Raw genomic sequence first — 24,053 nt, forward strand, 5'->3', positions numbered from 1 at the left:
ACTCCCCAGGCGCCGGCATTCCTCGACGCCCCTGTCGGAGCCGCTCCTGGGCAACCCCGTGGGTAAAAAGTCCCAGAATTTTTTAGCACGTTCGAGCAAATTTCAGGCACAACCATCTGGATGGAAATGTAAAATTCCTTTTACTCTTTTCTTGTTTCAGGGGCTTCCTCCACCTGTGTCTTAGGACAACTTCTCTCCTTTGCTCCCCCACCCCACCCCTGCCCCCCAAGCACCAGGTAGTAACAGGACTTGGGGCGGGGGGGCAGGGAGAGGAGAGCCGTGCCTAACGTTTACAGAACTTGCCTAGTGCCAGGCACTCTTCTAGGCACTTAGAACACTTGATTTCAGTGAGTCCTCAAAAGGACTTGTGACATAAATATTATTTTCCCATTCTGTCTTTTCATTCTTAGAAAACTAAGGTTAGAATTTTCCCCTCTGTGCCCTAGGCACCAGTTAATAACTTCTTCATCCACCAAATCTTCCAGTTATAAATGTTACTAGGCTCTTCCTTTCCCTTTGCCCCCACATCCATTTAATGACTATTTGTTCAGTGCCCACTCTGTGCTAAGGTGCTGAGGATGCTGTAATGAATGAAGCAGACAGGACTTCTGTGCTCACACAGCTTGCATCGGGGGAGGGGATGACAACCACAACTGGGGACTGTAATTACAAAAGGGGAATGAGAGCTGGTAAGACAAATTCCCCAGGTGCTGGGCGAGGGAAAATGTGTCTAGAAAAACCCAAATACATATATATGGGAATAAGGTATACGACAAAGGAAGTAATGTATAGAAATACATACACAAAGATAGATTATTGAAGAAAAGTTTGAAAATATAGTTTGTTCAACATATGGTGTTGGGACAATGGTTAGCCACTTGTAAAAGAAGAAAAAAGGCCCTGGCTGGTGTGGCTCAGTGGATTGAGTGCCGGCCTGCAAAACAAAAGGTTGCTGGTTTGATTCCCAGTCAAGGCACATGCCTGAGTTGCTCCCTCTCTTTTCTCTCTCCCTTCCCCTCTCTCTAAAAAAAAAATAAATAAAATCTTTAAAAACAGAAAAAAAAGAAAATTAGATCCATATCTCACAAGATACATTTATCTCAAAATGAAACACTAAAAAAATAAACTTCAGAAGCACTAGAAGAAAATGTAAGTTTTTAAAAATAATCTTGGAGCCTGGCTGGTGTAGTTCAGTGGATTGAGTGCAGGCAAAGGCTAGCCAGTTCCATTCCCCGTCAGGGCACATGCCTGGGTTGCAGGCCAGGTCCCCAGTAAGGGGCACGTGAGAGGCAACCACACATTGATGTTTCTCTCTTACTCTTTCTCCTTCCCCCTCTCTCTAAAAAGAAATAAGTACAATCTTTACAAAATAAAAATAGAGTGGGAAGTTCTTTCTAAGTATGACATAGAAGCCACACACAAATACAGACACAAACAGCCACCACAATGAATACCCGGTTAGGTCCCCAGTCAGGTTAGGTCCCCACACACCTAGGTTATGGGTTTATTCCCAGCCCAGGTGTTCATATGGGAGGCAACTGATCGATGTCTCTCTCTCACACATCCCATTTATGTCTCTTTCTCACACATCTCTCTCTCTCTCTCTCAAATCAATAAACATATCTTTATGTGAGGACTGGGTGGGGTGGGAGGAAGACCGCTTACAAATTAGAAACAGAAGACCAACAACTTAAGTAGAAAAGCATATGACAAACAGTTCACAGCAAAGAAAATCAAAATGGCTCTTAAACATCTGGAAGCCCTGGCTGGTGTAGTTCAGTGGATTGAGCGCGGGCCTGCAAAACACACGATCGCAGTTCGATTCCCATTCAGGGCACATGCCTGGGTTGCAGGCCAGTTCCCAGTGGGGGACACATGAGAGGCAACCATACATTGATATTTCTCTCCCTCTCTCCTTCCCTTCCGCTCTAGAGATAAATAAAATTTAAAAAAAACATCTGGAAAGATGCTTCATTCAAAATAAGAGAAATGCAAAAAAAAAAAAAGTAGAAAGAAAAAGAAAAGACAAAGAGGTGCAAACTGAAATTGTAATGAGATAACAGTCTCACCAGATAGGCAGCACTCGCTAATGGAAGAAAGCCTGGCAACATCAACCAAAATTAAAATGCACGTTCCTCTGACTCAGCAGTTTCTCTTTAAGGAGTTTGCTTATAGCTATATTCCTATGAGAATGAGATAATATGCCTAGAAAATTTATTGCAACACTATTTGTAATAACAAAGTATTTCAAACAACCTAAATATCTATCAATAGGGAACTTGTGAAATAAACTGACATCACACAAAGGAGTGGAACAGTATACATACAGATAGGGAAGCCTTCACAATGCAGAGGCTCCGCAGGGAGTACTAGATTTGAATTACACACACACAATGGAAACAATAACTGCACCTAATGCACAGGGCTGTTGTGAAGATCAAATGAGTTAAAAGAAATACCAAGAGTACTCAGAACATTATCCAACGTATATACCATTAACTATTTACTTTGTTAATAAAAAGAATAGGGACAAACAGCATATGCAATAATTTTTTAAAAGAAGATTTTATTTATTTATTTTTAGAGAGAGGGGAAAGGATGGAGAAAGAAAGGGAGAGAAACATCAATGTGTGGTTGCCTCTCACATGCCCCCTATTGAGGACCTGGCCCACAACCCAGGCATGGGCCCTGACTAGGAATTGAACTGGTGACCCTTTGGTTCGCAGGTAGGCACTCAGTCCACTGAACCACACCAGCCAGGGTAGTAAGCACAATAATTTTCATAAGAGAAAAGTAAACCATTAGTGGTGTGGCTCAGTTGGTTGGGCATCGCCTCGCAAATTGAAAGATTGTCAGTTGGATTCTGGGTCAGGACACATGCCCAGGTTGCAGACTCAGTCCTGTACTGGTCAGGTGGTTGGGCGCCTAGGAGAGGCAAACAATTGATGTTCCTCTCTCACATCCATGTTTCTCTCCCACTCCTTCTCCCTCCCTTTCCCTCTCCTTAAAAACAAATACATAAAATATTTTTTAAAAAAGAAAAATAAGCATGCGGGTAAGATATTCCTTAAAAACTTCATAAATCAGTAACAGTGGCTGCTTCTAGAGAGAGTAACTGAGGGACCAGCTGCAAGGCAACTTATTTTCGCTGTCTACCTTTCTATATCTTTTTAATTTTTTACCATGGGTATTTGACATCTATTTGGAAAGATCAATTAATTTTTTAAATAGAAAAATATCAATCAGGAACACAGAAAGAAAAAGTAACTAAGAGATGTAGATTAATTATGAGATGTAGACATTGCATTCCAGGCTTTTCCATTAGCGAATGGTTTTCCAGACCCTTGCTCCACACTTTCGGATCAGTGGTGGAGCACAGCGCTTGCACTGCAAAGTGTGTGTGGCCCTCAGACCAGCAGCCTCCATATCACCTAGGAACTGGTTAGAAGTGCAGAATCTCAGGCCCCACCGGAGACCTACTGAATCAGTCTATACTTTAACAAGATTCTCAGGTGATATCTCCGGAGGATCTTGTTCGAGGTATTAGAAACAGTGAGCCAGTCCTGGCTGGGGTGGCTCAGTGGATTGAGCACCGGCCTGTGGACCAAAAGGTTGCTGGTTCTGTCCCTGGTCAGGGCACATGCCTGGGTTGAGGGCTGAGTCCCTGGTTGGGGGTCTGTGAGAGGCAACTGATCAATGTTTCTCTCATACACTGATGTTTCTTTCCCCCTCTTTCTCCCTCCCTTCCCCTCTCTCTGAAAATAAATGAATAAAATCTTTAAGACACACACACAACGAGCTAGAAGACATAATAAAAAACAAAGAAAGACAAAACAAAAACACTGCTCTACTCTTGTCTCTAATGTCTGACCCCCGTCAAAATTGCTGTGGTTAGACAATTCTAGAAAATAAATTGCTGAGCGAAAGAAGGCAACCAAAGAATCCAACCTATATGACTCCATTTATGTGGACTTCAAAAGAGAGCTACACTAATCGTGATGTTAGAGGTAAGAATAGAAGTTACCTTTGGGGAGGAGGTAAACAGCGGCAGGACCCCAGGGTTAGGGCTGGTAATGTTACTGGTTAAATATACATCCGAATGTGAATATTCTTTTTATAAAAAAAACTTTTTAAAAGATTTTCTCACTTTTAGACAGAGGGGAAGAGAAGGAGAAAAGAGAGGGAGAGAAGTATCAGTGTGTGGTTACCTCTTGCACACCCTCTACTGGAAACTGGCCTGCAACCCAGGCATGTGTTCTGACTGGGAATCGAACTGGCCACCCTTTGGTTCACAGCCTGGGCTAAAAATTTTTTTAATTTATTGATTTTAGAGAGAGAAAGAAAGAAAAAAGAGAGAGAGAGGGAGAGAAACATTCATTTGTTGTTCCACTTATTTGTGCATTTGTTGTTTGATTCTTATATGTGTGCTAATTGAGGATTGAAGCTACAACCTTGGCACACTGAGGCAATGGTCTAGCCAACTGAGCTACCCAGCCTGAGCTACTACTAAGAATTCTTAAGGACAATACACTTCTGATTGGTGTACTTTTTCTATGTCTTTTTAAAAATATTTTTTATTTATATTTAGAGGGGAAGAGAAGGAGAGAGGAAGAGAAATATCAATGTATGGTTGCCTCTTGTGCGTCCCCTGCTGGGAACTGGCCTGCAACCCAGGCATGTGTCCTGACTGGGAATCGAACCGTGATCCTCTGGTTCACAGGCCTGTGCTCAATCCACTGAGCTACACCAGCCAGGGCTCTATGTCTTATACTACAATAAAAAGTTATTTAAACGTTCCACTATTATCTCCTTCCTCAAAACCCCTGACCATGCCTGGTTTGGGGAGGAGCAAGGTTCGTGAGGAAAAGATACTAAGCTAATAAATTATCTACCCTGATTTAATTACTGGTAGATAACTCCCACACACTCATGTCAGAACTCCTGCGCATTTCAAAAGGTGCCTACTATTGACTGCATTCGCCCCAAAGATGACATGATCACAATAGAGCTACAGGGTGCTCTCTGGGGCGGTGAGAGGAGCAAGCACAGACTCTGCTCTCAGAGTGAGTTTGGCACCTGGAGCTACCACTCATCAGTGATAACATATATCTTGGGCCAGTTTCTCCGCATTTCTTGTATCCCCACTTTATAGCAATGCTCTGTGTATTAAATGAGATAGTATAAATGAAGCGCTAGGCACAGGGCCTGGCATGGTAGACCACTAATGGACAATTATTTGAGTAAAGGTCCTCTCAGTCAGTAACCCCCAAATATTGCCTCACAGGTAACCTGCAGTTAGGCAGGAAACATTCTGGAAGTCAATTCAGGTGTCATGATCCCTGTGGGAACCAGAATCTGGAGTGTCAGCAACAGGTTTTTCAGGATGCGCCTGCTTTCAGAAGCACCTGCCTCATTCTATTCCCCTTAGCCAGCGGTGTAACACCTGTGCCTGCCCAGTTTCCCTGCAGCTCTCAGCACAGAGCTGAGTCTGTTTCTCACGCCTCCTGCTGCATGTTCCCTCCCTTCTAAACACTTTAGAAGCTTGTTCTAAAAAGCTTCTAAACTAAAAATTTCAGGTGGAGATATTTGGAAGCAAACTTCATGCTTCTATTGCTAATCCTCAGGAGGCTCGCCATTCTCTTTGTGCACTTTTTCCTGGTTTCCCCAAGCTTCAGCCAACAGCATAAACGTGAGAACAAAGTCTCACACACAGTGATAGAAAGAGGAGATAGCCAAAGCAGGCTCTTTGTCCTTGTTCCAAGGTGAAGAACTTTTTCAAAACATTTGTATTTTCTTTTCCTTTTTAAAAAAATTTATTTATTTTTAGAGAGAGAGAAATGGAGGGGGAGAGAGGGAGAAAAACATCAGTGTGTGGTTGCCTCTCACACACTCCCATCCAGGGACCTGGCCCACAACCCAAGCACGTGCCGTGGCTGGGATTCCAACCCGTGACCCTTTGGTTCATAGGCCAGCACTCAGTCCACTGAGCCACACCAGCCAGGGAAAAAACATCTGTATTTTCAAAAGGTGGTTACTTCTACAAAGGATCACAGTTCGATTCCCAGTCAGGACACATGCCTGGGTTGCAGGCCAGTTCCCGGCAGGGGACGCATAAGAGGCAACCATACAGTGATATTTCTCTCCCTCTCCTTCCCTTCCCCTCTAAAGATAAATAAAAAATCTTTTTTTTAAAAAAACGTGGTTACTTCTAGGTGATAGTCATAGAAGAAGGAGGAGAGAGAAACATGGACTTGTTGCTCCACCCATTAATGCACTCATTGGTTGCTTCTGGTGTGTGCAGACCAGGGATTGAACCTGCAACCATGGCATATTGGAACAACACTCTAACCAACTGAGCTACCCAGCCAGGGTAGTATTTAGCGTTTTTTAAGTAGTTCATTTTTTATTGTATTTTTTTCATTACCATTTATCCCCCCTTATCCTCTCCTCCACCCACCACCCTCCCCATCCTGACTATTTAGTATTTTTTAAATGACCTTCTGCATTTTCACAATGATCTACCACTATTTAATACCAGATTCTTTGGGGTCTTCTCTAATTACAAAGCAGTTTGTGCTCAACGCAAAGAACTTTGAAGGCACAAAGGAAACAAAGCTTTCTTAATCACATGTAAAGGTAACAGCTGTTAACATTTTGGCATATGTCTTTCCAGACTTTTCTCTGGGTGGAAATGCTTCATTTTGGGGATCTGGAACAAAAGTAAACATTTAAGAGACAAAGCCGTAGGTTTTTAGTCTTCAATTTTATTTCTGTTTTTAACCAGCATCTAAGGGTTTGGAAATGTCCCTAACGGCAAGGGCCCACCCCATGCACTCCCCCAGCCAGCGCTGGCGTCCAGGCTCCAGTTAACTCCCCCTCACCCACACCAGCCATCGGGCCTGCTTTCCCTGCGTCTCCAGAGACCTGGGACAGAAGAGGGTGTCTGGTTAGAGGGAGCGTTGGGCCTGAGATGCTGCATGGAAGGACTGGGCTCAGACACAGCTGCCTTTGTTAGTCTTCGGATATTTCAGGATTTGGTAGCATGCTTAGACACACTATAAGAGGGCGCGAGGAGGGGCTCCTGGTCTCCTCTCTTGCCTCACTCACTGCCGGGCAAGCCCTACAGCACCCCTTCTTGCCAGGCTCAGGGTACTGCCTTTACAAGTCGGGCAAGTGGCAGCCTGTGGTAATCCAGCATGCCTTGATGTGACCTGGTCAGCTGCACTTTACTCCTGGCCTAGGCGGGGTTGTTAATCAGGAAGGTGACGATTCAGACCTGAGAATGTCCCACTGCCTCCTATCATGGGGCTTAGGTCCTGACTGTACCATCTCACCTAAAGGGGAATAATGCAAGGGCATCTCTTTGTGAGGAGGGGCAAACCTGGGCATTTAAACCCCAAGCATGGGCACAGACCTGGGGTTTATAGAAACACCTCAATGCATGCACTGAAGCAGCAGGATAGCTCAGCCAAGAGAGTAAGGGCCCACAGGGCTAGATGTACTCTCTCCCAACTCCTTTCCACACCCATGGTAACCATGGAAACACAACCACCCCCCTCCTGCCAGCTGCCTGGGTTTAGACAACCAGGCCTGGCCCACCTCCACGTAGCCAAGGCCCGAACTGAGACTGGGCTGGCCACAGAGTGGCTGCAGGAAGAACTGGGATTGGGAGATTTGGTCAGTCCAGGCTTCCAGCACAGCTTGGGAGGACTACCACAGGAGCCTCCGTGTCCTGCTGCCTGGGCTGGGGTCAGATGGGGCTGGGTCAGCCAGCAGAGCTAGCTGTGTGGCCCCAGATGCCCTCTCTCTGCCTGTGGACTAACAGCTACTATGGGGCAGTAGGCCTTGCTGCAGCAGCAGTAGCCTCTGCGACTCGTTGTGGGGGCTTTCTGGCTGCTGCTCCTCCTGCCTGGGCCGCTCAGCTAGCCCTCCAGGGCTGAGGATGTACCGATAGTCACTGGGGGTGGCCCCCGCTGCCCCCATACCACTGCCACCCTCAGCCCCACCAGGAGCCTGGTCCCCACCAGGCAGCTCCAGGCCGTGTCCCTCAGCAGGCTCCTCGGCTCTCTCCAGGTTGATGTACAAGGGGTCCTGGCTGCTGGACAGCACAGACAGGTGGCCCAGAATGTTTTCCAGCTCCATTCGCAGGCACGTGAAGCTTGGGCGCTGCTTGGGGTCGGCGCTCCAGCACTGGTACATGAGCTCATACCTGGGCCAGACAGAAAGTGAGGGGAGGTAATGAGGAGCCAGAGGAAAGGGGAAGGATAGTCGTTTCCACAGAAGTAGAGGGCCCTTAATCATACAAAACCAGGATTTAAAAAAAATTATTTTAAAATATTTTATTTATTTGTTTTTAGAGAGCGGGGAAGGAAGAAAGGGAGAGAAACGGTGATGTGTCAATGTTTGTGAGAGATAAAAGGATGGATTGCCTCTTGCACACCCCCAACTGGGGACCTGGCCCACAACCCAGGCTTGTGCCCTGACTGGGAATCAAACTGGCGACCCTTTGGTTCTTAGGCTGGTGCTCAAACCACTGAGCCGCCCCAGCCAGGGCCACAACCTGGATTTAAAATTTTTTAAATTTAACACATTCATGTACAGGGTTTACCATCATGTATCAGGGACTCTTCTCACAACCATCCTCCAAAATAAGGGGACCCCACTTCACCACGTGGGAACTGAAGCGCAGAGAGGTTAAAAGCCTGAGCTAAGCTCACACAGGTGAAAAGTGACGCAGCTGCAATGGGAAGCCAGGTGGGTCGGCCCCAGAGTCCCTCATATGCTTTTTGGGAGGAAGTACTAGGCGTGTTTGTCTGGCAGAACACAGCCTGGAATGTGGGTTTTGACATCCACCCTTTGTCCTAAATCCTCAACTCTTCAGGTGGACTTAAATCCTCTTTGTTCCCTGATACCTTTGAGATATGAGAGTTTCCAGCCCTCTTCCCCCAGCAGGAACACTTTTGACACAGTTTCAGGAACCTTACAGATTCCCTGAGGTTTTACCATGTTCCTAGGGCATGCCTCAGGCTGAGGAGGGAACAAAGAACTGATGGGAAGGGGCCGAGACCAGATTAGTCAAAGACAGCAAATGCCTGACTCTTTCCTGTGCCTACAAAAAAAACCAAAACTCCCAAACACTCCCCACACACCAGCCCTCCTGACAGAGGCCCCCAATGGTGGGGGAACCGTGCCAGACACCGAGTGGGCCGTGGGAATAGTCTGAGGCCAAGGGTCTGTGGCCAGGCTGGGACACATTCTCCAGGCTGTGCTGGGAGCCAACTGGCACCTGTCCACCAGGCTGCCTGGCGGGAGGCCAGCATCCGCCCACCCTCTATTGACAATGCTAGCTCCAGCCCAGGAGACTAAGCCAGGCGCTAGTCCCCACTGCCCAGCAGGCTCTCGGCCGCTCCAGAGGCCTAGGCAGGCTGCAGCCCAGCCTCCTGCCCCTGCCATGCCCTGGGCTCTGCTGAATGAATAAGAGGGGTAGCCTGGTTTGTGACTCCGATTTGTCTCTAACCTACGGTCCATGCTCAGGGCACTTCGAACCCCTGCCCTAGAGAAAGGGGGCCCTGCCATTCAGGCTGAGCCTTCCGCTACCTGTCCACGCTTCTGGACCGCTGGAGGTCCAGTTCCACCGCAAGAGAGGTAATCCTCCTTTAATCCTACGAGTAAAAGACTATTATGTATCATCCCCATTTTGTAGAAGAGGAACTGGGATTAAAGAGGTTAAGTAACATGACCAGTGTCACACAGCTATTAAGTGAATGAGTCGGGGTTTGAACCTAGATAGATCCCTGTCATTTTAGCATATGTGCCTCTTAACCATGATGCCCACTGTGATCTGTCTGTTCTGCTGTTATTCCCTCACCCCATGCAAGCCAGAGTGTTCCTGGGCCCCCAGAGGACCTTTTCACTGATACCAGCAGGACAGAGTCCCTCTACCCCGCTGAGAGGCCAGGACAAGGAAGGAACCCGACCTCCCATCCCCAGCAGCCCCTCCTTGTCAAGCAAGGAATGTGGTGGAGCAGCAGTTTTTCCTTGTCGCCCCACCCCCAGGTGCAGCCCTCGGGTAGAGGGAGGGAAAGCTCCGCTCTGCCTGGGAGGTCGCAGACCAGCTGGGGCTGAGCAGGGGGAGGGAGGGGAGCAGGTGACAGGGAAACCTGCACCAACGGCGGCTCAGCCCTGTAACCTCTGCCTCTGGGTCCCTGGTTCTCCCTGGAAACTGGAGAAAACTGTGACAGGAAAAGGCTGGAGTAAGAAATACGAGATAGGAAGGGAGGAAAGAAAGTAAACAAGGAGGTAGTAGGTGAAGAAGTTTGGGGTGAAGGTCAGCCTTTCCTCTAATGAGCAACAAGGACATTTTTTAAAAAGGGTCTAACCGAGGTTCTGACTGGCCCGGCAGCTGTGTGTCAGCCGTCCGCGGAACCCGAACTCCTGTTTCCTCCCGTGACCCCTTTCCCAGGCACTCACACATCCTCCATGCAGTCCGGAGGCTGTTTCAGGCGGTTCCCGCCGATGAGGTAGTTGTAAATCTCAGCATTCTCGATGCCAGCATATGGCGTCTGCCCACGAGTCATGATCTCCCACATGGTCACCCCGAAGGCCCACTGTGACAGAGTCAAGGGGAGAGGAAAGGTGTCACTAGGCTTCCTGAGCCAGGCAGAATCCCTGTGGCAAGCACGTCTTGGGGTTCAGGGGCCTCATCCAAGGCAGCTGAGGCCCAGAGCGCTGACCTGGCTGGGCCCTTGAGGATCCTACAGGCCCACCTGCACACTGGTCCACACCACTTGCGTCACCACCGAGCCTCACTGTGCCACCACACTCACCACGTCACTGTGCACAGTATACAGGTTGTCAGCCAGGCTCTCCAGGGCCAGCCACTTGACAGGCAATTTGGAGGCACAGCCCTGACGATAGTAGTCCCCGCTATAGATCTTCCGGGACAGCCCAAAGTCAGCCACGCACACAGTCATGTCTTCTGCCAGCCTAGGAGGAGTATTGAAGGATCGGGTCTTGCTGGCAGCCTTACTAGGTTCCCCAGCTCTCCCCTCACCTAGCAGATACCGCCCTGGGAGAGAGCTGACAATCAGCTAGCTCCTCCAAGCACTAGCCACTCCCTCCCAGTCCGGGCCTCCAGAATTCACACACATGCAATTCCGAGCAGCCAGGTCTCGGTGGATGAAGTTCCGGGAGCTCAGGTACTCCATGCCACAGGCAATGTCCACCATGAACCGAATCAGGGTCTGCAGGGGCAGGTTCTGGTGGGCAGACAGAGCAAGCTCAGCCTGGATCTGCCCACCCAGCCAGGGCGGCGTAAATGAGGTTCCTCGGCCAGAAAGCCCAAAGACTGTCCTTGGAATCACTGAAGGGAAAGGAATAGAGGGGCTCCCCAAAGCAAGGAAGCTTTGGCAAATCTTCCAGAGCACCCCAAGTGAGTCCCCCAAGATTCCCCCAACTGAGACTCCACAGCCTCTTCTCTGAGAAAGGATCCTTGCCCAGCCCAAAATTCCCAGCAAGCCTAAAGAATCAAACTTGACAAATACTATATGATTTCACTCATACGTGGAATCTAATGCACAAACTGAACTAACAAGCAAAATAGTGATGGAGGCACAGAGAGCAGACTGACAGGTCTGGGGCGGGGCAGTGAGCGGGTGGAGGGATCTAGCAAAGGAGAAAGAACTCAGGACACAGACAATAGCATAGTGATTGCGGGGGGAGGAGAGTATAAGGGGATAAATGGTAATGGAAAAAAGAAAGTCAAATTCAAGGCGTGCCTTCTCCCGACCAGTTAGATCGAATCCCTCTACCCAGACCTCTCTCCCAGAGTCTTCATCCCTTTCCTACTCCTGGCCACCCCCACCCCTGGCACTCACAAAGGGGTTCTCCCCAATCCGGGAGGCAAGCAGGAAGGCGTGCAGGTCTCCGTGCTTCATGAAGGGCAGGATGACCATGGGGATGGGGAGACGGCCTTTGGCCCTGCTCCGGAGGCTGACCCCTGGGGACAAGGGAGAGTCAGGAGCGGGTCACAGAATGGTCAAAGGGTGGCTCAGGTGTCCGCATGAGCCCCCGCCTCTAGCCCTGGCCCTACTACCTCTTTCCCCAGAAGTTCCACACCGGCCTAGTGACCACCTGGGATGGACTGTGGCTGCCCCCAGTTCTCTGGACCATCCTCTCTGTCCCCTCCTCCTCCTTCGCATGCAGACTTTCGGTACAGGGCCTGCAAACTAAACTCCTCACCTGAAGTCCAAGCAGATTTCAGCCAGGACTTCCTGGCTATTTTGCCATCTGCTTGCTTATCAGGTAAGGCTGAACCTCACTCCCGCAGGCTTCCCTCCCACCTTTGGGGAGCACAGTTTTAGCCTTATTTTGTGTCTGCCTCCCATAAGAAGGAGCTCACCGACAAGCTTGGCCACATGTGGGTGGTCAAACTCCTTCATGCAGGCGGCTTCCCTGAGGAACTCTTCAATGTCACTCGAGGCAATGATGTCAGCTGGGAGAGAACGATGGGAGGGAGGGAATGAGGAAGATGTGTCCTCAGTTCTGACCAAGACTCCTAAGCATTGTCCTTCAGATATCCTGGACTTCCCAGGGGGTCCAAGAAGACAGTCTGGCCACGGCAGGAGAAACCCTGCCACAGCACTGGCGCTCTCTAAGAATTTCTCCACTCGCTGATGCCTTCCTTTTGGACAGCCCAGCAGCTGGACCAACTGCGGCTTTCATCACCCTGTGTGAGCCGGGAGGACAGTCTCCGCTGCCGGCAGAGAGCAAAGGCTGCGACATGAATGTGTGTGGGCTCGTGCCTGTGAGTCAGTCACGTGGCATCCCAGTTAGTGCTGACTGACTCTCCTCAGAAAGCCCAGGGGCCCAGCAGCACCTGCTTTAGGATCAGTTGCCCCTTTCATCCTCCTGAGGGATGCCCTCACTCCACCTCTGCTACTCTCCACTCACCTTTCAGCATCTTTACAGCCACTTTCACAAATGAGCCGTCCTCCTGCTTCAACTGGGCCTCCCGCACTGAACCGAACTCTCCTGCAAGCCAGTCCAAATGTGGTGAGGAGTCCCCTCACCCTCCTGTTCTCCCTCCCATCCCTCCCAGGTGACCCTCCATAGGCACACAAACTCATTAGACTCTGGGGCCATTGGCAGAGGCTCCCCCATCCTCAGCCAAAGCACAGCATGCTGGGAGAAACTCCTCAGCTGTGCTCCCTGTCCCCAGCTGCTATTCCCCCAAGGAACCCAAACTCGGGAGTTCGCAAGCACCTCCTCTTTATGGGAGCTGACCCAAATCCACACCCTCAAAGGGATGGGAGCAACCACACACACCCAGACACAGCACACCCCACTCACGCCAACCCCTGCACAGCCCCGCACACCTTTGCCCAACATGCGGCCCAGGGTGAACTGCTGCTCCGGGATGAGCACATCCTCCAGTTTGTCCTTCAGTTCGTCACTGATGCCCAGGCTGTCCACTGGTGGGGAGGGTGGAGAAAGGAGAGGGCCTCTGGTGCCTAATCCCAGACCCAGCCTGCCTCCACCACCCCAGACTCCATCCACGGAGCAGAGACGAGCTTAGTTTGGCTCTCCCACAGCCAGAAGGGTGACCCCCACAAGGTAAGGTCTCTGTGTCTTTTCCATACTATGTACTTGGGACTCATCATATTGGTCAAATTAATGATTTAGTAAAAGGAATACAGATGGGGTACAAGGTAGCCCATTCTGCCCACATAGATTCCCCACCACTCACACGTGGCCTCAATGCGTTCAGGCCTTTCCCGATTGAAGGACCGGGCTGCCCGGAAGTGAACGGCTGGCTCTCCTCGGGCCATGACACTGTCAAAGGCTTGCCTAAGGGGAAAGCCAGGACTCAGGGTCAGCCCCGGGTCTTCATTCACCCTCTCCCTCTCCCTCTGTGTCCCCACCCCTTACCCAAAGCGTGTCTCCTTCCGCCTCTTTCGAAGCAGGATGAGAGCCAGGGCGGCAGCCGTCACGAGGGCTGTCAGCACACCCAGGACCACAGGCACCCAGGACGTGCGGCTGTGGGGAGGGCCCTGCTGGCCTGTGGGAGACACGGGCACGAGGCAGGCTAACGCCAAGGAGTCCCTTTCCCTTTAGAGCTTTCCAATGACGGCCACTTGGCCTGGTCAAGAGACTCAAGTCAATTAAGGTCTCAAGTAGAAAGAGGCTCCAAAGGAAGTCCTGAGAGCCCCCACCCTGTCAGTGCCGTGCTCTGGCTGTTGGGACCTGAGGCACAACCAGAGAAGGAGGTGCAGTATGAGTGCCGACCCTGGCCTCAACCGCTTGACCCGGAGTCCTTGGGCCTGTTGAGAGGTAAGGTGCTACCAGACTCTTCCCACCAGTCTAGGGTGCCCTTAAAAGCCCTCATCCTGTCCTCTGCCTCTACTGGCCTCACCTGCGTGGTCATGAGACGATACCACCAGTGGCTGACTCCAGGGCCCACAGCCAACTGCATTAGAGACACACACGCGCACGATCAGGTCCTTCTGGGGATCCCAGACTGTCAGGTTGGCCCAGGTGCCCTCCACTATCAGTTCACCCTGCAGCCAAGAAAAACCCCATCTCACACTGAGTCTGAAGAAAAGGCCTCCAGCTGGGGCCTGAAGGCAGAAAAAGGTCTAGCTAGGAACAGGGGAGCCTAGAGGCACTGGGCTCAAAGGTTGCAGGAACACAACCTGCTGGGAGTAATTGCATTCTTGCTCTGGGCTGCTGAGGCCCCTCTCTGGAACACAAACAAGGCTCAGTCCCAGGAATGCAGCCATGGGGGATGGGAGGGAACTGGCCCAAGGATAATAAGGCCTTATCTGTGCCCTCCCCCAGGCTGTGCAGAAATGTGCTTCCTGCTTTACAAACAAAGTAGCCAATGGATGCAATCCTAACAGCAAACACAATCCAATAAGAAGTTCGGCCTGCAGGGGAAAGTGGGAGAAGTGGGCTCCCTGGGGTGATGGGAGGCTGAGCCCACCAAGGCCTGGGGCCTACCAAGGACAGCCAGCAGCTTTAGAGCCCTGAGGGGTGACCTAAGGACACTCAAAAACTGGAGGCTTTGGTCTTCCCTTACCTGGGTTCCTTCCCTTACCTGCGTTCCATTGTCTTGAACCCAGGACAGTTTATAGGGTCCCAAAGGGCTTTCGAAAGGACCCTCAGGGATCACTTCTTCCCACTCCAGGATGAGGCCTGAGTCTGTGCGGATAGCATGGAGGTTCTGGGGAGCACTGGCTGGGGCTGCATCCAAAGAGAGAAGGTTGCTAAGAGCCCTGCCCTTCTCACCACCACTATCCCAGGCAGGCCTTTGGAGCCAACTCCCAAGAACTAAACAGTGTAGAGAGCAAGGCGTAGGGGAAAGCTGGCCTCCCAGTCCTGACTGCTCTCGCCCTTGTCCTGGGGCGGAGGGCTGAGCAGTGGTAGCACATCAGCTACACACTGTTCTCTTAATGGCCTCGGAGACTGCCTCAGCCACGTCCTTCACTACTCCCGTCACAGTCCCGTCACAGTCCTGGCAATTGCTAGAGAACTCAAATGAGTTCCCACAATGAGGTCCTTGCACTCACTGTGTCCTCTTTCTGCAGTGATACCCCGCCACACATGGCTCCTCCCTTATCAATCAGACCTAACCCTGGGGCTCTCCTTATCTGATCTTATTTATATTACTCATCTGTACCATTTACCAGACTAGAGCTGCAGGGTGTGGGAAGTGGGGTTAGGATTTATCTATTTCATAAGTAGGCTGCCAGTCATCAGTAAGTGTTTGCCAAATGGTGCATAAGCTCCCTCCGATAGTTCCTCTCCCAGTCAACTGAGCTCAGAACTGGAGCCAGACAGCCCCTCCCTTGCTCCAGCCCCGTGACCACTGTTGAGAGCGCCTTACCCAGACCCTGTGTCCGGAAGGGCACCCAGTCGGCATACGGAGACGGCCCCAAGGCATTGGCACAGCGCACCCTGAGGCTGTAGTTGGTGGCAGGTGCCAGGTCCCGGAGAAGGCAGGTAAAAGGTGGCACAGGTACCACAACAGCCAGAACCTCCCAGCCTCCAGGGGCCTGCGTCACCTACAGAGAATCAGAAAACTAATGATGTAGAGGGAGATGGAAGATGGGATGTACGTGAGGGGGCTTGAGTGAAAGCCTCCTCTAAGCCTATCAGCAATCACAACCCACCCCTTCCCCCAACCCTGCCCCCAGCAACACACCAGGTGGCACAGCTCCACACCTTTGTGAACACTGCTCCCTTTGCTTAGAATGACCTGCTCTTCCTAGTAAAGTCCAACTCACCCTTTAACCCTCGACGGAAATACCACTTTCTCTGTGAAGGCCTTTCTCAACTACTCCAGAGAATTCACGCCCCTTTGTGCTTGGCATGTAACTTGGTCACAGTAGTGGCTACTTACTGTGACTACATGCCAGCCCGGTCAGAGTCTCAGAGCCTCTCAAGGGCAGAGTCACAGAGCCGACAGGCACCCTGAACCGGGCCTTCACCTCCCATTTGGGAAGCTCAGGGCAACAGTACAAGTGGAGACCCATGCCCCATGTAGCTAAATATTTAAATGTTACAGATCATCTAATAAAGCTGTTAAATAAAATACCAAAATATTTTCTATGTTAATGTACTGACAGACAAAGCCTCAAAACAACCTGGAAGGTTTGCCTTTATAACCCTCCAACTCCTTGGGAGCCACACCCAAGCCAGAACACAGCGGCTCGGCATCTGTACCATGAGGGCTGTCAGATGCACAGGGGGGAAATACTGTCCGCAGACCCTTTCCCCCACAAATAGCTGCCCTTTGGACACAGGCGTACATTCTATACGGCCCCAGGAATGGGTCAGGGGAAAGGCCCACCAGGCCCAGGACCAGACTAACCACAGGACAAGGAACCCCGAGCATCTAGAGTACGGTGGGGTGTGGTGGCTGGGGGAGGGAGGGGCTGTCCTCACAATCTGGGTAGGCACAGCCCACTTGCCCTGGGACAAAGGGTGCGGGGGTGCAGCCAAAGGAGGGCCAGAGTGGGGTTGTCTAAATGGCGCAGGACAGAGCAAGGGCCTCTCTTGCCTGGGGGAACTGTCTAGAACAGTTTCCAAGGTGCTCATTACATATCTTTTTATTAAACATCTGAAAATAAATAAGCCTGTGTTGCCTCTGGTTTTCAGTATCACCTTATCTGGTTTTTCACCCTCTAGGGCCAAGAACTCCTACTGCCCTTGTTCCCTCTGGCAGGAGTGAGGGGCGAGGCATGAGAGTGCAGGTATCAGATAAACCAAAACCCAAAGGTTTGGGTTTTCATCAACATAAGACAAACCCTTTCAGGCATCCCAAGTTTGCTCTAGCGATTCGATTTCCAGACTGAAGAATGCATGGGTTTCAGCCAATCTGCACAGTCGCTTGGTTACCAGAGCACCATACGATAAGATGCAGCAGCCTGGACAGTTCCCGGTAAGGGAGCGACACCTGAATAGAGCTAGGAACAAGCCCCTGGGTGAGCCTAGTGCTATCCGATGCAACACCGCTGCCCACAAAGTGCCACTGAAGCAGCCAGAGTGAACGTGGCTCGGAGAGCCTGCCCCGCCCTCTCAGTGCACCTGGACCGTGCAGGACTGGAGCACGGCTCGGCCGTCGGCACCGGGGGTCCAGGCCACACTAGCATTGCTGCTGGAGAGCTTCGTCACCGTGATGTTGAAGGGGGCTGCAGGCAGTGCTGCGGATGAGAACTCAGAGTCAGCGCCCCGGAGTTCGGTGCCCAGGAGAACAAGAGAGGTTGGGACAGAAGGCATGAGAGTCAAGCCTTGAGTCCCTCCCTAGGGTCTGCCCCCCTAAACTGAAGATGCCTACTCAGTACTCCCGGAACCAACCACAGAGGATACAAGCCACACAGCCAGCAGGAGGCAGGTGCTCACACCCAGGAGAGTGCCCGGGCTGTCCGGGGAGGAGGCTGCCTCACCCTGAACCAGGGGCCCTGTCTGACCAAGGAAAAGGATGACAGTGGGTATAAAGGGCAGGCAGTACCTTGGCCTTGGGAGAGGAAACCCCTGCAGCCACAGGCCATTCTCCACAAACTGGATCTCCCCCTCTTCCCTCCCTCTGTGCACACACAGCCCTTTGGGTCTCCTCTAGCACCCTGCCAGGCAGTTTTCCCCTCCCCTACTCCCTCCACAGGGACTGGGAGAAGCAAGGTTAGGCATGAGCCTTGACCATCTCCTGCTGGCACTCTCTCTCTCTCTCCTCCTCCCTCCCTCCCAAGGGCTCTGCTTCATGATGGGAAATCTGCTGTGACGTCAAGTTTCTATTCTCATCTCAGCCTCAGCAGGGTCTCAGGTGCTCCCACTAGGAATGGAGCTGTGCCAATTAACCCCTCATCCCTCAGATCCCAGCAGGACTAAGAAGAGCTGGAACACCCAACAATTCTGCCTTTCCCCACTGCTGGACAGCTCGCCGAGAATGCCCCTGCCTCGCCTACCCTCCCTCCCCACAGTTCTCCTACCTTGAAGATGTACAGTAGCTGGGCGAGAAGAGGCCAGGCCTTTCAGGTTGTGAGCTTCACAGGAGAACACAGTGCTCCGGGTCACCCCTGGGGCGTGAAAACTTCAGTCAGCCCCCACCCCACCCCCATCCCTATGCAGGAACTCCCACTCAGCCTGGGATTGGGGAAGGTGGTTCCTTAGGCTCCAGAACTTAATATCCCAGAAGTCCCTCCAGCCAAAGGGGCTACATAGCCGTGTATGTACTGCAGAATGAACAGGGACTTTGGAGTCTAATGTGCCTGGGTATAAACCTAAAAGCTGGGCCTCTGCCTTCTCATCTCCCAAATGGGGGCAGGGGGCTGTTGAACACCAAATATGTCAAGTGCACAGCACACAGTAAGCCCTTGAGAGATGCAGTACCACCCCTCCCACTTCAATCCCATCCCCCAAACACAGTGCAAAACTGCCTCCCTCTTCTGGTCACTCCTTTACTGCACACTCCAGAGCCCTTCTTCGCGTGCTCTGTGCCATGGCATTGCTGTGTCTGCAGATTCTTTGCCTTGCAACAGTTCTTGGCTCCCCACGCATGTGTCTTGTCTCTAATTCCTTGGGGGCTGGACAGATGGCTGCTAGTTCTTTTGTATTCTTTCCATCCCCCGTGGTGCCTAGCGCAGTGTGGAGTGTGGGGTAGGAGTTCAGTGAGTGCTTATTATCAGGCTGGTTGCTTGAGGGTCCCAACCACGCACATCTGGAGAGAACAAAACCCAAGCTCCCTTCTGATCTGCTCCAACCAGCACCTCTGAACAGGACCTGCCCTTGTTTCCAACAGGTCCTGCCATCCACCTCTTCTCAAGATCCAGAGAACTGGGCAGGTCAGAGCCCGTCCCTCCCACACTGGCCAGTCCCTGAGACCAACCTCAGACAACAGTCTTTTCTTTTGGGCAGTTCAAGCCTCCACCAGAAACATTAACTTTGTTTCACAAATAAGCTGAGCCCCTCAACCACATGAGATACATGCCCGAGGATCTCGGGGTCCAGGCAGGAGTGCAGGTGCGACTGCTTTTGATCTAACTGTGTGGAGGTATGCACAGAGAGTTGTTTAGGAAAACAACACAGGGGCCGTTAGGAGAGGAGGCCCTGTATTTTTGTGCTGTCCTTCCCTCCCTGTTTTCCTTCCCTCTACGTTTCAGCCTGAGATGCTCCGCTCATCTTCTAGGCATGTCTGCCAGACACTCCTCCTAGCTCTGCGTGGGCTGGTTTCTGGCTCCTTCCCTCGGGAGGAGTGGGGGCGGAGGAGGAATGGGTGCCCCTGAACCTACCCACAGCACCTCCCAGCACCAGCTGTATACAGCCTGCACTATCGTGAACCAGGCAAAGAGGCTCCAGCATCCTCCTTAGGCACACACAGCAGGATCAGCACTAATCTGCCCACCCGGCCAGCCTAGCACACCTGACTAAATAAGCTAAGCAATGGTGCAGCTCACGTACCCAGGCACCAAGGTTTGCTCCGGACACTCACAACAGCAAACAATGATTTAAGCAGATCTGAACTCTGCCAGCCTCACCACCCCCGCCCCCGCTCAAAGCCCCTCCTTAGCTTGCTCACCTGTTACATTTAAAACAGAAGGAGAGGGAGCAGGTCCCCCAACCTTCGTGTGTTCTCTCCACCAGATAATGGTAACAGGTTCAGGGGGACCCACGGCCTCACAAGACAGTTGGAAAGGGGCATTGGGTGGTACCGCCAGATCTTTAGGCTGCACGGTGAAAAATGGCACACCTAGGGAGAAAAGGGGCACGGGGAATGAGACTTGCCACCTCTCAGCTTCCAACTGCCCAAACCGCAAGTTTGCTACCATTTGAAGCTCTCTCTGCATAAGGTCCCACAGGCCCTTATGACTGGGTCAACTGCAGAACAGCACCTCGCTTGACAGAAGAGCTCTTCTTTGCCCACCCCCCACCTCCCCTTAGGAATATCCTCTATGCTGGCCCCTCGGGCAAGGCAGATTCTCCCTTCCCAGACCTGCTGTGACAGCCCTTCTGGAGCAAGGAGCAAGAGACTGGGCAGAGGGTGGGGAGCTGGGGGAAGGGCAAATAAGGGAGAAATGGGCGGGAGCTTGAGCAGAGAGTTCTGCTGGCAGGACCCAGATCCAATTGAGGGCCCTTTGTTACTTTCTTAGTCACTTTGTTTTCCTGGGCTGAACAGCTCTGAGCTCTCACAGCTGCAGAGCCATACTCCCCTCCCCCACTTCTACCCTTTCTGGCCTGGCCATTTGGCAAAACAGGGTCCAGCCCATAGATGGGTGCTTGAGGCTTCCTGTTCAGACAACTGAAACGACTTGCATCCCATAGGTTGTGGGTCCTAGCTGCACCCTTGGTTCTCAAATACCCAGACTCCAGTGAGTACGGTCTTCCAATGTTGCGGTGGGCCTGGAGCCTGGTACGATCAGGCTCCAGAGGCACTGAGGCCACTTTCCTCCACTGAGCTTCCTTTTCCAGAGGTGCAGTCACCAGTGACAGCCAACATGTCCAGGTTCCTCCTCACCTTCTACTGTGAGCGACGTTGGCGGGGAAGTCTTGGTTGCACCCCCATCCTCCACCTGGCACCAGTACTGGCCTGCATCAGAGCGCTCCGCTGACTTCAGGCTGTGGAAACAGGACACCAGGCTCACTTCCCAGTGCCATGGGAGGCAGCTCTGCTGGGCAGACTCAATGGGTTCAGCCTGCCCCAACTTCTGGAAGTTTCCACAGGTTGCCAAATAAAGAACCACAGACCTCTGGGCATCAGCACTGCCCCCAGCTCCCCATGTCCCCAGGCTGGCATCCCACACCTTCCCTCACAGTGCTGCACCTGAGGAAGCCGATCCAGTGCTGCTCGCTGATTGAGATGTACACCTGATCCAGGCCCTGGACCACAGCCCCGTCCTTCATCCACTGTATGTCAGGATCCTCCATCCCCTCCAGACTGCAGTTGAGACTCACCGGCTGCCCCTGAGACACTGTCAGCTTCACCGGGGCTCCCATGAACTTCAGGCCTGCGAGGTGGGAAGGAGAATGTGTCAGCCAGCTTGAGAGGTCCCCGGTCTCTGGAAATAGCCCCTATCTTCTTCTAGAATCTAGCTTCTGTGTCAGAGGGCTCGTTCTCAGCCAATGGCCAAGGAAGCAGAGGCAAGACAATGTGGAAGGGCTGTGGGAAGGGGTAACGACAGACTCTCCAAGGCACCATCTCTGCCACTGCCAACTTTCCCCCAGTGCTAAGGAAGAAACCTCTGCCTCACACCTCCCTGCTGGGCAATATTAAGTTCAGGCCCCAAAACCAAAAAGAAGGCAAGCCAAGCTGGAAGAGTGGGGCATTATCATACACCTGGGGCAGGTACTGCCCAGGGAATGGCTGCTGTACAGCCAGTGCAACAGGCGGCCAGTTCTCCACCCAAGGTGTCAGCCCAGACCTGCGCCCCTGCTGGCAATCCCCTGCACACCCCCAGGCAAAAGAAAGGAGGCTAGGAAGGGAAGGAGGGGGTGCTCCCCTGAAGTGCAGAACATATGGCTGCAAAACCACGTCAGATCAAACACATGGCAGCCTTCCTGGCAGCCGCCTGCTCTATTAATACCTGAATGTGTGCAGTGGTGGGTGCTAGGAAGGTAGGAGGTGGAAGGGAGAGGAGGGGCCCTGAATGGGGAGCACAAGCCCCCTGAGCTACTGTCACATCAACAGAAGTCACCCTCTGAACACTACCCTCTACAGACACACACACACACACCCTCCTTCTGGTTTCCTCTGAACTATCCACATATCTGAAATTCAGTTCTATTTCTTCCTACTCTTTGCTGTGTGACTCTATAGACAAATCCTGGACCCTCTGATCCCAAGACACATGCTTTTCAGATTGTAAATACTTTTCACTGTTTCCTTTCCCTTCCCTGAGAGTCAGGAAGAGCTGTCTCAAGAGCAGGTGCCAGCTCAGTGCCAGCTGCTCTGGCCTGTTTCTCCTCACTCCCTTCAGCCGGTCAGGCTCAGTCACAGGGCAGGGAGGGAGAGGCTCACCCCACACACACACCCAGCAGTCTCGGGGTGCCCAGAGTAAACTTGAGGATCCAGGGTGCTGCAAGGAGCACTGCTGCGACTGGCAAATGTCCCCGTCGCTAGGTGGAACACAAGGCTAACCCCCACAAAGACTAGCGACCTCTCACCCTCTCCAACACCCCAGGCTTCTGGAAGCTCGGCGGGCACAGAAACTAGAGTCTGTCCAGACGTTTTCTGTGAGCCGGCACCTTCACAGCCCCTGTGCCTAAATGGTGTCTCTTGGATGCTCAGCCCCAGCCCCAGCGCCAGTGATTTCAGAGAGAGACCATAGTGCGTGGCGCGGGCAGAATGGGGGTCCCCAGGACTGGAAGGGGAGAGCAAACAACTAGGAACACAGAGGTGAGAAAACCCAGTCCCAAACACCCCCGCTGACCACTCAGCACACTGCCCCACTCCTTCCCTTTCCACCCCGCCAGAAGAGCCCCAGACGGGAGAAAGTTGGGGGTGGGGGCCCCGAGACCCGATTGCGAACACACCGCGACTGCCCCTCCCCCAGCCCCCAAGCCTCGGCCTTCCAGCCGTGGCCCCCCACCCAAATCTCCGGCCCGCCCAGGCCCCGGGCTCGCCGGGCTGCGATGCGGGGCTCCGACACGGCCGCGCCCCTCCGCAGCCCCTGCTTCGCGCCGCCTCCCGGGCCAGCTCTCACCTTCGGCCACCGGCTCCGGGAGCAGAAGAGTGGCCAGACCCGCCAGCAGCAGCAGCGGCAGCGGCGGCGGCGGCCGCGGGAGCGGCGGGAGCCCCGACCGCCCCATGCTCCGCCTCAGCGCCATCGGCGGCGACGCCGCACCATGCCGGGCCCGGCCGGCGAGTGACCAGGGAGAAGGGAGAGGGAAACGAGGAGGAGGAGGAGGGGGAGAGGAGGGCTGAGGGAGGGAGGGGCGGGGGCCAGCGGGGGCGGTGCTGGGGCCCGCGCTTCCGAGACCCGCGCCGGCAGAGAGTAGCGGCCGCCGTCAGCGGCGCGGGGTCCCCGGGGCCGCTCCAGGGCCACCGCGCTCCTTCCACAGCCGTCGCCGCCGCCGCTGATTCATGTTCTTCTCCGAGCCGCCGCCTCCTCCCTACTCCCGCCCGCAGCCGGAGCTCGTACCGCCCCCCCGCGGGGCCCCGGGCGGCTAGCTCGGAGCGCCAACCTGGCGGTTGCCAGACCAGTCTCTGCCTTCCGGCCGATGGCCACCCCGGCCAGCACCCCCAGCCCCAGCTACCTCGATGCCGAACCCGAGGATCCGAGTGGGTCCCTGGATGGCTCCTCAGCCACGCCCCTCCTTTCCTAAATACACTCCAGAATCGTGTCAAGCCCAGCACTCCTGACCCTTCCCTCAAAACATAGAAGCCTCTACAGCACACCAACTTTTGTCCACATTCTGATCCTGAAAATCCAACAACTGCTTCTCAGGTTATAAAGCATCTCAGTGTCCTAGACACTTCCAACCATCGGGACCCCCGAAATTGTGACTCAGGGCTCCCCCCACAGGATCTACTAGCACTTCTTCATGTCTCTTTCTTGAGA

The 24,053-nt window shown here is 52.7% G+C and overlaps 1 protein-coding gene across 1 annotated transcript; it reads right to left on the minus strand.

Annotated features, from left to right (window-relative positions):
- Positions 1-6,744: 6,744 nt before the first annotated feature.
- On the minus strand, positions 6,745-23,422 carry TYRO3 (TYRO3 protein tyrosine kinase). The gene is made up of 19 exons (XM_037056023.1): positions 23,196-23,422; positions 21,317-21,500; positions 21,011-21,111; positions 20,075-20,245; positions 18,489-18,575; positions 17,590-17,705; positions 15,887-16,064; positions 15,098-15,243; positions 14,414-14,558; positions 13,930-14,059; positions 13,748-13,848; positions 13,377-13,472; positions 12,952-13,032; positions 12,401-12,493; positions 11,877-11,998; positions 11,149-11,258; positions 10,827-10,986; positions 10,471-10,607; positions 6,745-8,209 (listed from the first exon to the last, which is right to left on the minus strand). The coding sequence occupies exons 1-19, from the start codon at positions 23,317-23,319 to the stop codon at positions 7,819-7,821; spliced, it is 2,673 nt and encodes an 890-aa protein (XP_036911918.1). The 5' UTR covers positions 23,320-23,422; the 3' UTR covers positions 6,745-7,818.
- Between the last annotated feature and the right edge of the window lie 631 nt (positions 23,423-24,053).

The sequence above is a fragment of the Sturnira hondurensis genome, unplaced genomic scaffold (genome assembly GCF_014824575.4).
Source record: "Sturnira hondurensis isolate 20B ecotype Veracruz unplaced genomic scaffold, ASM1482457v3 Scaffold0008782, whole genome shotgun sequence".
Lineage (NCBI taxonomy): Eukaryota > Metazoa > Chordata > Mammalia > Chiroptera > Phyllostomidae > Sturnira > Sturnira hondurensis.

Coding starts and splice junctions, on each gene's coding strand:
- TYRO3 (XM_037056023.1), bottom strand. CDS start 23,319: ATGGCGCTGAGGCGGAGCATGGGGCGGTCGGGGCTCCCGCCGCTCCCG. Junction 16,065..17,589: donor TCCAGTCCTGCACGGTCCAG/GTGCACTGAGAG, acceptor GATTCTCTGTAG/GTGACGCAGGCCCCTGGAGG. Junction 10,608..10,826: donor ATACTGTGCACAGTGACGTG/GTGAGTGTGGTG, acceptor ACTCTGTCACAG/TGGGCCTTCGGGGTGACCAT.